Source organism: Protomyctophum parallelum, assembly GCF_964188405.1.
Source record: "Protomyctophum parallelum genome assembly, chromosome: 1".
NCBI lineage: Eukaryota > Metazoa > Chordata > Actinopteri > Myctophiformes > Myctophidae > Protomyctophum > Protomyctophum parallelum.
This window is the reverse complement of record NC_139697.1, coordinates 105,424,511-105,439,510: the sequence shown is the minus strand read 5'-3', so window position 1 is coordinate 105,439,510 and position 15,000 is coordinate 105,424,511. Positions and strand designations below refer to the sequence as shown.

Sequence of the window (15,000 nt, the reverse complement as noted above, 5' to 3'; positions counted from 1 at the left end):
AAAAGCCAGATTTTGCCTCGACCGGAAGTGGGCTTATCCCGGCCAGCTTTACGTTGCCAAGACAACCTTTGTCTACATGATCGGATTGTTATAAATGCCACAGTTTGGGAGACAGATAAGACAAGAGTCTAGGACGTGTGGAGCATTGTCCAGGGTGTTTTAGGGAAGGGAGAAGAGTCTGGGATGCGTGGAGCATTGTCCAGGGTGTTTTAGAGAAGGGAGAAGAGTTTAGGACGTGTGGAGCGTTGTCCAGGGTGTTTTAGAGAAGGGAGAAGAGTCTGGGACGTGTGGAGCGTTGTCCAGGGTGTTTTAGAGAAGGGAGAAGAGTCTGGGACGTGTGGAGCGTTGTCCAGGGTGTTTTAGAGAAGGGAGAAGAGTCTGGGACGTGTGGCGCGTTGTCCAGGGTGTTTTAGAGAAGGGAGAAGAGTCTGGGACGTGTGGAGCGTTGTCCAGGGTGTTTTAGAGAAGGGAGAAGAGTCTGGGACGTGTGGAGCGTTGTCCAGGGTGTTTTAGAGAAGGGAGAAGAGTCTGGGACGCGTGGAGCGTTGTCCAGGGTGTTTTAGAGAAGGGAGAAGAGTCTGGGACGTGTGGAGCGTTGTCCAGGGTGTTTTAGAGAAGGGAGAAGAGTCTGGGACGTGTGGAGCGTTGTCTAGGGTGTTTTAGAGAAGGGAGAAGAGTCTGGGACGTGTGGAGCGTTGTCCAGGGTGTTTTAGAGAAGGGAAAAGAGTCTAGGACGTGTGGAGTGTTGTCCACTGTGTTTTAGAGAAGGGAGAAGAGTCTGGGACGTGTGGAGCGTTGTCCAGGGTGTTTTAGAGAAGGGAGAAGAGTCTGGGACGCGTGGAGCGTTGTCCAGGGTGTTTTAGAGAAGGGAGAAGAGTCTGGGACGTGTGGAGCGTTGTCCAGTGTGTTTTAGGGAAGGGAAAAGAGTCTGGGACGTGTGGAGCGTTGTCCAGGGTGTTTTAGAGAAGGGAAAAGAGTCTGGGACGTGTGGAGCGTTGTCCAGGGTGTTTTAGAGAAGGGAGAAGAGTCTGGGACGTGTGGAGCGTTGTCCAGGGTGTTTTAGGGAAGGGAAAAGAGTCTGGGACGTGTGGAGCATTGTCCAGGGTGTTTTAGAGAAGGGAGAAGAGTCTGGGATGTGTGGAGCGTTGTCCAGGGTGTTTTAGAGAAGGGGGAAGAGTCTGGGACGTGTGGAGCGTTGTCCAGGGTGTTTTAGAGAAGGGGGAAGAGTCTGGGACGTGTGGAGCGCTGTCCAGGGTGTTTTAGAGAAGGGAGAAGAGTCTGGGACGTGTGGAGCGTTGTCCAGGGTGTTTTAGAGAAGGGAGAAGAGTCTGGTACGTGTGGAGCGTTGTCCAGTGTGTTTTAGGGAAGGGAAAAGAGTCTGGGACGTGTGGAGCGTTGTCCAGGGTGTTTTAGAGAAGGGAGAAGAGTCTGGGACGTGTGGAGCGTTGTCCAGTGTGTTTTAGGGAAGGGAAAAGAGTCTGGGACGTGTGGAGCGTTGTCCAGGGTGTTTTAGAGAAGGGAGAAGAGTCTGGGACGTGTGGAGCGTTGTCCAGCGTGTTTTAGAGAAGGGAGAAGAGTCTGGGATGTGTGGAGCGTTGTCCAGGGTGTTTTAGAGAAGGGAGAAGAGTCTGGGACGTGTAGAGCGTTGTCCAGGGTGTTTTAGAGAAGGGAGAAGAGTCTGGGACGTGTGGAGCGTTGTCCAGGGTGTTTTAGAGAAGGGAGAAGAGTCTGGGACGCGTGGAGCGTTGTCCAGGGTGTTTTAGAGAAGGGAGAAGAGTCTGGGACGCGTGGAGCGGTGTCCAGGGTGTTTTAGAGAAGGGAGAAGAGTCTGGGACGCGTGTAGCGTTGTCCAGGGTGTTTTAGAGAAGGGAGAAGAGTCTGGGACACGTGGAGCGTTGTCCAGGGTGTTTTAGAGAAGGGAGAAGAGTCTGGGACGTGTGGAGCGTTGTCCAGGGTGTTTTAGAGAAGGGAGAAGAGTCTGGGACGTGTGGAGCGTTGTCCAGGGTGTTTTAGAGAAGGGAGAAGAGTCTGGGACGCGTGGAGCGGTGTCCAGGGTGTTTTAGAGAAGGGAGAAGAGTCTGGGACGTGTGGAGCGTTGTCCAGGGTGTTTTAGAGAAGGGAGAAGAGTCTGGGACGTGTGGAGCGTAGTCCAGGGTGTTTTAGAGAAGGGAGAAGAGTCTGGGACGTGTGGAGCGTTGTCCAGGGTGTTTTAGAGAAGGGAGAAGAGTCTGGGACGTGTGGAGCGTTGTCCAGGGTGTTTTAGAGAAGGGAGAAGAGTCTGGGACGTGTGGAGCGTTGTCCAGGGTGTTTTAGAGAAGGGAGAAGAGTCTGGGACGTGTGGAGCGTTGTCCAGGGTGTTTTAGAGAAGGGAGAAGAGTCTGGGACGTGTGGAGCGTTGTCCAGGGTGTTTTAGAGAAGGGAGAAGAGTCTGGGACGTGTGGAGCGTTGTCCAGGGTGTTTTAGAGAAGGGAGTAGAGACATTGATTACCTATACACATGTTTCTCTGTGGGTGGAGCCTGTAACCATGGCGACATACCTATACAGATGTTTCTCTGTGGGTGGAGCCTGTAACCAGGGTGACAGTGACAGGTGTATCCACTCAGGCTGTTCTCACACTCTCCACGACCACAGATGTTCCGGCTCAGCTTGCACTCGTCAGTCTCTGCTTCACAGAGAGAACAATACAACAACCGGTGTTGTTTTCGTCGACTAAAACTAAGACGAAAAATGTTCGTCGACTACCTTTTTTCACTGACTAAAACTAAATAAAAACGAATCTATGGTGACTAAAACTAAGACTAAATATACTGACAATTACGTCAACAAATAAAAACTAGACTAAAATGTTAGTAAGGGACTAGTGGACAAGAGATCCAGTTTTATGCTGGGTCGGATGCTGAAAACAGCAGATATACAATCTCACAATGCGAGATTGTATATCTGCTATTTTCAGCATGCAACCAAAGTGTAAAATATGTCATTACAACGAAATCAAGGCCTGTCAAAACACATTTTAGTCGACTAAATCAACTGTAGATTTAGTCGACTAAAATCGTATGACATTTAGTCGACTAAAACTAGACTAAACACTAGAACATTCCAGAAAAAAATAGCAGACCTACAAAAAAAAAATAGCAGACCTACAAAAAAAAATAGCAGACCTACAAGCTCATATCGCGCCACTCTGTGGTAGGTCTGCTATTTTTTGAAAAATCGAAGAGCGACTGACATTTCTAGAATCTGATCTCAGGTCAGAATGGGAATCATCAGACCAGTGTGTGTTCATGTGGAAACCTCTTATGAATCTGATCTCAGGTCAGAATGGGTTAATGTAAGGTGTAACTCACCTGAGACTTGGGTCTGGGTCTCCAGAGGGTCGTAGCCCGGATGCACCCGGACGATGGGCGGGGGGGTGGGCTTGGCCACTGTGGAAGCACAACGGAACAGATACAGACTTACTGATGAGTTCATAGCCACCGTGGACAGACGGACGATGCGTTCACACCACAGGCAGACGCAAAGATGGTGGAGCAGCTACATGCGTCATTGTGTCTTTGCATCTTCATGTCGCTGTGCTTCCATTGACAATGAACGGTGTCCTTGCGCCGGGTCGATTCGCCCCCCCCTGCAACATGTGTGAAGTCTTAATTATGTCTCTGTCACCCAGCAGGTGTGAAGTCTTAATTATGTCTCTGTCACCCAGCAGGTGTGAAGTCTAAATTATGTCTCTGTCACCCAGCAGGTGTGAAGTCTTAATTATGTCTCTGTCACCCAGCAGGTGTGAAGTCTTAATTATGTCTCTGTCACCCAACAGGTGTGAAGTCTTAATTATGTCTCTGTCACCCAAAAGGTGTGAAGTCTTAATTATGTCTCTGTCACCCAGCAGGTGTCAAGTCTTAATTATGTCTCTGTCACCCAGCAGGTGTGAAGTCTTAATTATGTCTCTGTCACCCAACAGGTGTGAAGTCTAAATTATGTCTCTGTCACCCAGCAGGTGTGAAGTCTTAATTATGTCTGTCACCCAACAGGTGTGAAGTCTTAATTATGTCTCTGTCACCCAGCAGGTGTGAAGTCTAAATTATGTCTCTGTCACCCAGCAGGTGTGAAGTCTTAATTATGTCTCTGTCACCCAACATGTGTGAAGTCTTAATTATGTCTCTGTCACCCAGCAGGTGTGAAGTCTAAATTATGTCTCTGTCACCCAGCAGGTGTGAAGTCTTAATTATGTCGTCTTCCGGAGGGTCACAGGGGGGCGAATCGACCCGGCGCAAGGACACCGTGTTGAAGACGCCGAAGCGAATCGGACCCATGTCCCCGTGGAGACGGTAGCCGTGTAACATTTTGATCTCTAGCCCACGGCTCGGACGCCTCGTCCAGCAGAACATTCTTCACGCACAGTGAACCACAGCAGGAACGTGTTGCCCGCGCCGCCTCTTATATTGTCACAGTGCCGATACAGACGTCACAGGAAGCTCTGCCAATCCGCCAAGTCCCCAACCCAGGTCAAATATGGATATTTTTGCGGGGTCCCACCCGAGTTCAAATATGTTTACCTAACACAAACACACACACAGGGTCATGAAGATCATGTGACCTACCTGGCACACGGGGTCCGCTGGTGCTGACGGTGGTCTGCTGAGTGGTGGTGGTCTCCGGAGGTCTCTCCTGATTGGTGGAAACACATCATCACACAAATCACAGGTGATAAAAACAACCTCCAGGAGCTGCAATTATGTCTCTGTCACCCAACAGGTGTGAAGTCTTAATTATGTCTCTGTCACCCAGCAGGTGTGAAGTCTAAATTATGTCTCTGTCACCCAAAAGGTGTGAAGTCTTAATTATGTCTCTGTCACCCAGCAGGTGTGAAGTCTTAATTATGTCTCTGTCACTCAGCAGGTGTGACGTCTAAATTATGTCTCTGTCACCCAAAAGGTGTGAAGTCTTAATTATGTCTCTGTCACCCAACAGGTGTGAAGTCTTAATTATGTCTCTGTCACCCAAAAGGTGTGAAGTCTTAATTATGTCTCTGTCACTCAGCAGGTGTGAAGTCTTAATTATGTCTCTGTCACCCAAAAGGTGTGAAGTCTTAATTATGTCTCTGTCACTCAGCAGGTGTGAAGTCTTAATTATGTCTCTGTCACCCAACAGGTGTGAAGTCTTAATTATGTCTCTGTCACCCAAAAGGTGTGAAGTCTTAATTATGTCTCTGTCACCCAACAGGTGTGAAGTCTTAATTATGTCTGTCACCCAACAGGTGTGAAGTCTTAATTATGTCTCTGTCACCCAACAGGTGTGAAGTCTTAATTATGTCTGTCACCCAACATGTGTGAAGTCTTAATTATGTCTCTGTCACCAACAGGTGTGAAGTCTTAATTATGTCTCTGTCACCAACAGGTGTGAAGTCTTAATTATGTCTCTGTCACCCAACAGGTGTGAAGTCTAAATTATGTCTCTGTCACCCAACAGGTGTGAAGTCTTAATTATGTCTCTGTCACCCAAAAGGTGTGAAGTCTTAATTATGTCTCTGTCACCCAACAGGTGTGAAGTCTTAATTATGTCTCTGTCACCCAGCAGGTGTGAAGTCTAAATTATGTCTCTGTCACCCAAAAGGTGTGAAGTCTTAATTATGTCTCTGTCACCCAACAGGTGTGAAGTCTTAATTATGTCTCTGTCACCCAAAAGGTGTGAAGTCTTAATTATGTCTCTGTCACCCAACAGGTGTGAAGTCTTAATTATGTCTGTCACCCAACAGGTGTGAAGTCTTAATTATGTCTGTCACCCAGCAGGTGTGAAGTCTTAATTATGTCTCTGTCACCCAACAGGTGTGAAGTCTTAATTATGTCTGTCACCCAACAGGTGTGAAGTCTTAATTATGTCTGTCACCCAGCAGGTGTGAAGTCTTAATTATGTCTCTGTCACCCAACAGGTGTGAAGTCTTAATTATGTCTGTCACCCAACAGGTGTGAAGTCTTAATTATGTCTGTCACCCAGCAGGTGTGAAGTCTTAATTATGTCTCTGTCACCCAGCAGGTGTGAAGTCTTAATTATGTCTCTGTCACCCAACAGGTGTGAAGGCTTAATTATGTCTCTGTCACCCAACAGGTGTGAAGGCTTAATTATGTCTCTGTCACCAACAGGTGTGAAGTCTTAATAATTATGTCTCTGTCACCCAAAAGGTGTGAAGTCTAAATTATGTCTGTGTCACCCAGCAGGTGTGAAGGCTTAATTATGTCTCTGTCACCCAGCAGGTGTGAAGTCTTACCGGGAGCTTGATTTCTGAAAAGAGAACACAAGAGAAAACAGAACAAGTTATCAGTTGTGAATTCAAGATGGTTTCATAGACGACTGAGTCAATGACGAGAGACTGACACATGACTACAGACACACACTGACACAGCAGCATTACTACAGACACACACTGACACAGCAGCATTACTACAGACACACACTGACACAGCAGCATGACTACAGACACACACTGACACATGACTACAGACACACACTGACACAGCAGCATGTCTACAGACACACACTGACACAGCAGCATGTCTACAGACACACACTGACACAGCAGCATTACTACAGACACACACTGACACAGCAGCATGTCTACAGACACACACTGACACAGCAGCATTACTACAGACACACACTGACACAGCAGCATGTCTACAGACACACACTGACACAGCAGCATTACTACAGACACACACTGACACAGCAGCATTAACACATTTGATCCTGAGGACGTATATACTCGTCTTAATAAATTGATTATGCGAGGCGCTCAAAGCGAGCAGGCTCGTCTCAAAGGGGTTTAATATCGCTATAATATTTCCCATGTCTGGAGCCGCTCCGGTTGCTGTGTACGGTTGCTATAGGGCCTCGCCCGCACCGTTTATGTTTCTCATTAGCCACTAGCTTAATATGTTTCAGCCGCACGCCGTTGCGCTCCTTTTCTTTTCTCTCGGACACCGCGGCGCCGTCTGTGGTGTTCAACGAGTCAGCGTCGATGTTTCGGAGGTCTTTTCTGAATATCCGGTGATCGCGATTGGAACATTTGTGCTCCTCCTCACCTTCACATGCTCACTCCTCCTCACCTTCACATGCTCACTCCTCCTCACCTTCACATGCTCACTCCTCCTCACCTTCACATGCTCACTCCTCCTCACCTTCACATGCTCACTCCTCCTCACCTTCACATGCTCACTCCTCCTCACCTTCACATGCTCACTCCTCCTCACCTTCACATGCTCACTCCTCCTCACCTTCACATGCTCACTCCTCCTCACCTTCACATGCTCACTCCTCCTCACCTTCACATGCTCACTCCTCCTCACCTTCACATGCTCACTCCTCCTCACCTTCACATGCTCACTCCTCCTCACCTTCACATGCTCACTCCTCCTCACCTTCACATGCTCACTCCTCCTCACCTTCACATGCTCACTCCTCCTCACCTTCACATGCTCACTCCTCCTCACCTTCACATGCTCACTCCTCCTCACCTTCACATGCTCACTCCTCCTCACCTTCACATGCTCACTCCTCCTCACCTTCACATGCTCACTCCTCCTCACCTTCACATGCTCACTCCTCCTCACCTTCACATGCAAGCACCGCTTAGCCACTCCCCCCTCACTGACTGCTCCATGGCTCTACTCAGCACCAGTGTTGTTTTCGTCGACTAAAACTAAGACGAAAAATGTTCGTCGACTACCTTTTTTCACTGACTAACACTAAATAAAAACTAAATAAAAACGAATCCATGATGACTAAAACTAAGACTAAACATACTGACAATTTCGTCAACAAATAAAAACTAGACTAAAATGTTAGGAAGGGACTAGTGGACAAGAGATCCAGTTTTATGCTGGGTCGCATGCTGAAAATAGCAGATCTACAATCTCACAACGCACACCCCAAGCGCCACCACTTTCGTCCAGCAGGTGGCACTCTTTGTGTTAAATGGGTGACTTTGGCAGAGGACTCACCCTCCTGCTGCGTCTTGTCGGGCTTCCCTCGGCCTTTCTCCTGGACGCTGTAGATGTGAGGAGTGAAGGAGAAGAACTCTCGGACGTTCTGGAGGAAGTAGCCCTTCCCCGCTGGGCAGATCTTACTGAAGGACGCTGAGAGAGAGAGAGAGAGAGAGAGAGAGAGAGAGAGAGAGAGAGAGAGAGAGAGAGAGAGAGAGAGAGAGAGAGAGAGAGAGAGGGAGGGAGAGAGAGACAGAGAGAGAGGGAGGGAGAGAGAGAGAGAGGGAGAGAGAGAGAGAGAGAGAGAGAGAGAGAGAGAGAGAGAGAGAGAGAGAGAGAGAGAGAGAGAGAGAGAGAGAGAGAGAGAGAGAGAGAGAGAGAGAGACAACAAAAGTAAATTAGAATGCTATTTGGCCCTCAACCGAGAATACACAGTGGCAAATTACCTGACCACTGTTACTGATCCAACACTGAGGAAGATGTTGACTATGTACAGACTCAGTAGAAACAGGCAGACACAGACAGAACTGACACAGACACACAGACACAGACAGAACTGACACAGACACACAGACACAGACAGAACTGACACAGACACACAGACACAGACAGAACTGACACAGACACACAGACACACAGACACAGACAGAACTGACACAGACACACAGACACACAGACACAGACAGAACTGACACAGACACACAGACACACAGACACACAGACACAGACAGAACTGACACAGACACACAGACACAGACAGAAGTGGCTGCCTAGAGAAGACAGACTGTGTTCACTCTGCTCTGAAGGGGAGGTGGAGACGGAGCTACACTTTCTGTTACAATGCGACAAATATAAAGACATCAGAGAATCATTCTTCCCTACATTTAAAGAAGAATATAAAGGATTTGAATCCACCATTAATAACTCATCACTCCAATATGTTCTGGGAGAACAGTCCAAATGCACAGTTTTGGCAGCAAAATACGTGTTGTGGAGTTGTCATCAACTGAGGGACAGCCAGTGGACAGTAGAGACAGGTATATCTGTCTGAGGGACAGACAGTGGACAGAAGAGACAGGTATATCTGTCTGAGGGACAGACAGTGGACAGTAGAGACAGGTATATCTGTCTGAGGGACAGACAGTGGACAGTAGAGACAGGTATATCTGTCTGAGGGACAGACAGTGGACAGTAGAGACAGGTATATCTGTCTGAGGGACAGACAGTGGACAGTAGAGACAGGTATATCTGTCTGAGGGACAGACAGTGGACAGTAGAGACAGGTATATCTGTCTGAGGGACAGACAGTGGACAGTAGAGACAGGTATATCTGTCTGAGGGACAGACAGTGGACAGTAGAGACAGGTATATCTGTCTGAGGGACAGACAGTGGACAGTAGAGACAGGTATATCTGTCTGAGGGACAGCCAGTGGACAGTAGAGACAGGTATATCTGTCTGAGGGACAGACAGTGGACAGTAGAGACAGGTATATCTGTCTGAGGGACAGACAGTGGACAGTAGAGACAGGTATATCTGTCTGAACAGGGTCATTAAGTTGCTGTTATGTGTCTGTTTGTTAATTTATTTCCATTGTTACTGTATTGCTTGTTGTTCATTATTGTTGGGATGTTTGTTTGCGCAATGTTCTCAACTCAACTCAACTCAACTTTATTTATATAGCACATTTAAAACAACCATAGCTGCCACAAAGTGCTGTACAGTACATAGGTAAAAACAGTAAGTAAACACATAGACTAAAAACACAGAATATAAAGACAACACACATGTTGACCTTTGTTTTGTTGTATGTATGCTTGTTTGTCAATGTATAACACATCCCTCTGTTTGCTGTTATATTATCTGTCTGTCAATGTATAACACATCCCTCTGTTTGCTGTTATATTATCTGTCTGTCAATGTATAACACATCCCTCTGTTTGCTGTTATATTATCTGTCTGTCAATGTATAACACATCCCTCTGTTTGCTGTTATATTATCTGTCTGTAAGGAAGCCAAACAAAAAATACTTTTTGTGTACCGACACAAGATGTAACCATAAAGTACATCCTTGAACCATGAGTCGTATTGTGTAACATTCATTTTATTCGTCTTAGTGTCTGCAGTGTAATTTCTGTACTTACTTTTTGTCATGTTACGTACTGTACCAAAATGTGGTGCTTCTATACTGTGTTACTCATTTGCTGAGGCCCCACAGTCCTCTGTGTGTACAGTATGTGATTATGATTGACCTTGACTGTGTGCTTATTTATTGACCAGAACTCATGCTGGCTCTGCCCCCGGCCGTTTGGGTCCAGCCCCCGGCCGTTTGGGTCGCCCAAACGGCTAAAAGCACAGAGCTCCAGTTGCCCTGCGGTCGGTACCTGTGCCAGCCTGTGGTCGTTACCTGTGCCAGCCTGTGGTCGTTACCTGTGCCAGCCTGTGGTCGTTACCTGTGCCAGCCTGTGGTCGGTACCTGTGCCAGCCTGTGGTCGTTACCTGTGCCAGCCTGTGGTCGGTACCTGTGCCAGCCTGTGGTCGTTACCTGTGCCAGCCTGTGGTCGTTACCTGTGCCAGCCTGTGGTCGTAACCTGTGCCAGCCTGTGGTCGGTACCTGTGCCAGCCTGTGGTCGTTACCTGTGCCAGCCTGTGGTCGTAACCTGTGCAAGCCTGTGGTCGTTACCTGTGCCAGCCTGCGGTCGGTACCTGTGCCAGCCTGTGGTCGTTACCTGTGCCAACCTGTGGTCGTTACCTGTGCCAGCCTGTGGTTGTTACCTGTGCCAGCCTGTGGTCGTTACCTGTGCCAACCTGTGGTCGTTACCTGTGCCAGCCTGTGGTCGTTACCTGTGCCAGCCTGTGGTCGTTACCTGTGCCAACCTGCGGGCAGCGCTCACAGCCTCCTCCCCAGGCCTTGCCCACCGTGCAGCAGCACATCTCCTGGGACAGCGGGGTGGGCAGCGGGTGGTCACAGCGACCCGCTTCTGACACCATGCGGAAACACTGACCCTGCTCCACGGGGGACTCTGACACACACACACACACACACACACACACGCACGCACACACGCATGCACGCACAGAGAAACAAGTCATGAGAAAACAACACTTAACATTCAAAACACTGGCCCTGCTCTACACATCTGTTCCTTAGAGAACTACAGAACCCACCTACACATCTGTTCCTTAGAGAACTACAGAACCCAGCTACACATCTGTTCTTTAGAGAACTAAAGAACTACAGAACCCTGCACCTAAACATCTGTTCCTTACAGAACTACAGAACCCACCTACACATCTGTTCCTTAAAGAACTACAGAACTACAGAACCCTGCACCTAAACATCTGTTCTTTAAAGAACTACAGAACCCACCTAAACATCTGTTCCTTAGAGAACTACAGAACCCACCTACACATCTGTTCCTTAAAGAACTACAGAACCCACCTACACATCTGTTCCTTAGAGAACTACAGAAGACAGCGGTTCCGGTCCTTAGCGTACAGAACTCACCCAGACAGCGGTTCCGGTCCTTAGCGTACAGAACTCACCCAGACAGCGGTTCCGGTCCAGAGCGTACAGAACTCACCCAGACAGCGGTTCCGGTCCAGAGCGTATCCAGCCTTGCAGGAACACTTGAAGCTTCCCAGAGTGTTCAGACAGTCTCCGTTCTGACACACGCCCTGCATGGAGCACTCGTTGATGTCTGGAAACACATTATTACTGTTATTATAACATAGACACATATTACATTATCGATTATTAGAACATTATAGCATACTGCTAGACAAATATCACATTATCTATTATAACATAACTGTAAACTAACACACATAACTGTAAACTAACACACATAACTGTAAACTAACACACAATGTCATTTAACTAAACAACATGACTTTCAAGAATGTTTTTGAAAACATTTGAGAAACAGACGATGCTCTACTTCTACGCCAACATTGATTCCATTTGATCACTTCCTTGTTTCTGAGGCGACTCGCTGAATACTTTCATTACCGTAAACAGCCGAATAGGAAATACTTTGAATTTCTAGGGGTGGAGTTACCTTGGCAGTGGGTGTGGTTAGGGGCGTGGTTACCTTGGCAGTGGGTGGGGTTAGGGGCGGAGTTACCTTGGCAGTGGGTGGGGTTAGGGGCGGGGTTACCTTGGCAGTGGGTGTGGTTAGGGGCGGGGTTACCTTGGCAGTGGGTGGGGTTAGGGGCGGAGTTACCTTGGCAGTGGGTGTGGTTAGGGGCGGGGTTACCTTGGCAGTGGGTGGGGTTAGGGGCGGAGTTACCTTGGCAGTGGGTGTGGTTAGGGGTGGGGTTACCGTGGCAGTGGGTGTGGTTAGGGGCGGGGTTACCTTGGCAGTGGGTGTGGTTAGGGGCGGGGTTACCTTGGCAGTGGGTGTGGTTAGGGGTGGAGTTACCTTGGCAGTGGGTGTGGTTAGGGGCGGGGTTACCTTGGCAGTGGGTGTGGTTAGGGGTGGAGTTACCTTGACAGTGGGTGTGGTTAGGGGCGGAGTTACCTTGGCAGTGGGTGTGGTTAGGGGCGGGGTTACCTTGGCAGTGGGTGTGGTTAGGGGCGGAGTTACCTTGGCAGTGGGTGTGGTTAGGGGCGGAGTTACCTTGGCAGTGGGTGTGGTTAGGGGCGGGGTTACCTTGGCAGTGGGTGTGGTTAGGGGCGGGGTTACCTTGGCAGTGGGTGTGGTTAGGGGCGTGGTTACCTTGGCAGTGGGTGTGGTTAGGGGTGGAGTTACCTTGGCAGTGGGTGTGGTTAGGGGCGGGGTTACCTTGGCAGTGGGTGTGGTTAGGGGTGGAGTTACCTTGACAGTGGGTGTGGTTAGGGGCGGAGTTACCTTGGCAGTGGGTGTGGTTAGGGGCGGGGTTACCTTGGCAGTGGGTGTGGTTAGGGGCGGGGTTACCTTGGCAGTGGGTGTGGTTAGGGGCGTGGTTACCTTGGCAGTGGGTGTGGTTAGGGGCGGGGTTACCTTGGCAGTGGGTGTGGTTAGGGGCGGGGTTACCTTGACAGTGGGTGTGGTTAGGGGTGTGGTTACCGTGGCAGTGGGTGTGGTTAGGGGCGTGGTTACCTTGGCAGTGGGTGTGGTTAGGGGCGGGGTTACCTTGACAGTGGGTGTGGTTAGGGGCGGGGTTACCTTGACAGTGGGTGTGGTTAGGGGTGGAGTTACCTTGGCAGTGGGTGTGGTTAGGGGCGGGTTTACCTTGGCAGTGGGTGTGGTTAGGGGCGGGTTACCTTGGCAGTGGGTGGGGTTAGGGGCGGAGTTACCTTGGCAGTGGGTGGGGTTAGGGGCGGGGTTACCTTGGCAGTGGGTGGGGTTAGGGGCGGAGTTACCTTGGCAGTGGGTGTGGTTAGGGGTGGGGTTACCGTGGCAGTGGGTGTGGTTAGGGGCGGGGTTACCTTGGCAGTGGGTGTGGTTAGGGGCGGGGTTACCTTGGCAGTGGGTGTGGTTAGGGGTGGAGTTACCTTGGCAGTGGGTGTGGTTAGGGGCGGGGTTACCTTGGCAGTGGGTGTGGTTAGGGGTGGAGTTACCTTGACAGTGGGTGTGGTTAGGGGCGGGGTTACCTTGGCAGTGGGTGTGGTTAGGGGCGGGGTTACCTTGGCAGTGGGTGTGGTTAGGGGCGGGGTTACCTTGACAGTGGGTGTGGTTAGGGGCGGGGTTACCTTGGCAGTGGGTGTGGTTAGGGGCGGGGTTACCTTGACAGTGGGTGTGGTTAGGGGTGGAGTTACCTTGGCAGTGGGTGTGGTTAGGGGCGGGTTTACCGTGGCAGTGGGTGTGGTTAGGGGCGGGGTTACCTTGACAGTGGGTGTGGTTAGGGGTGGAGTTACCTTGGCAGTGGGTGTGGTTAGGGGCGGGTTTACCGTGGCAGTGGGTGTGGTTAGGGGTGGAGTTACCTTGACAGTGGGTGTGGTTAGGGGCGGGGTTCAGGGCCGTAGGAACCACGGGGGTCCCCGGGGACACGTCCCCGGCGGGCCGCGGAGCGGCCCACTCGGGGCCGCGAACCGTTTTGGGCCGCCGGCCACGGGGAATAAAAAAGCCTCAAATTGGGCAGGCACTTGGACCATGCGGCCGCCGCTGACTCGCTGTCAGTGTTGTGCGAGTGCGTGTGATTCTGCTATAGTGGAGATTTCAATGTATTTCTATGGGGGAACTTGGATAGGATTCAGGAAGTTGTTTATATGTTATGCCCAGTGCTGGTTAAAGCCGTGTATGTCTCGGGCAGGCTCATCAAAAAGGTAAGATTTGCACTAGGCTATTTCTGCTGTGCAGACCCGTTTTTACCCGAAAATAACGACTTTATAATCGCAAATACCCGATTTTTTTCCGCACGGGCGCTTCGCGCCCGTGCGAATCGCCCCACATGCACGGGCGCTTCGCGCCCGTGCATGTGGGCCGGTTCGGATTCGTCCCCCCCATCTGTGAAGTGCCGGATACGGCGCTGGCGGGGTTACCTTGACAGTGGGTGTGGTTAGGGGTGGAGTTACCTTGGCAGTGGGTGTGGTTAGGGGCGGGTTTACCGTGGCAGTGGGTGTGGTTAGGGGCGGGGTTACCTTGGCAGTGGGTGGAGTTGAATCTCTTGTAACCTTGGGGGCAGGTGGATCCATAGTCCTCCACTATGGTCTGCTTCACTGAGGCGTCTGAGGGTTGGATTAATGAGACAAGAACCCATTCATCATGTGGACTTATAGCATATTATGTAGACATAGCACCATACAGTATATAGTATATATTACAGTGCATAGTTAGACATAGCACCATACAGTATATATGCATAGTTTCATTATGTAGATATTCCACTGATACGTTCTCAGCTTATACATATGACTCATGATCTACTTTTCTATGTGATGTATTGCCATGTGTTGTTCTTGCTTACTGTAAATCGCACTGGATTAACCCATTCTGACCTGAGGTCAGATTCATACGAGGTTTCCACTGGGACACACACTGGGTCTGATTAAACCATTCTGACCTGAGATCAGATTCTAAAAATGTCAGTCGTTCTTCG

The 15,000-nt window shown here is 49.7% G+C and overlaps 1 protein-coding gene across 1 annotated transcript in view; it reads right to left on the bottom strand.

The window, feature by feature from the left end:
* The window catches only part of ltbp3 (latent transforming growth factor beta binding protein 3), a gene marked incomplete at its 3' end in the record, with an annotated part of 56,272 nt that overhangs the window by 28,978 nt on the left and 12,294 nt on the right, over positions 1-15,000 (bottom strand). Inside the window, exons 4-11 of the mRNA XM_083761748.1 lie at positions 14,543-14,629; positions 11,562-11,678; positions 10,845-11,000; positions 7,996-8,130; positions 6,264-6,277; positions 4,600-4,666; positions 3,349-3,426; positions 2,538-2,666 (exon numbers count right to left, since the gene is read on the bottom strand). Of these exons, the coding sequence (XP_083617874.1) occupies positions 2,538-2,666; positions 3,349-3,426; positions 4,600-4,666; positions 6,264-6,277; positions 7,996-8,130; positions 10,845-11,000; positions 11,562-11,678; positions 14,543-14,629 (783 nt within the window). The remainder of the gene's footprint in view (positions 1-2,537; positions 2,667-3,348; positions 3,427-4,599; positions 4,667-6,263; positions 6,278-7,995; positions 8,131-10,844; positions 11,001-11,561; positions 11,679-14,542; positions 14,630-15,000) is intronic.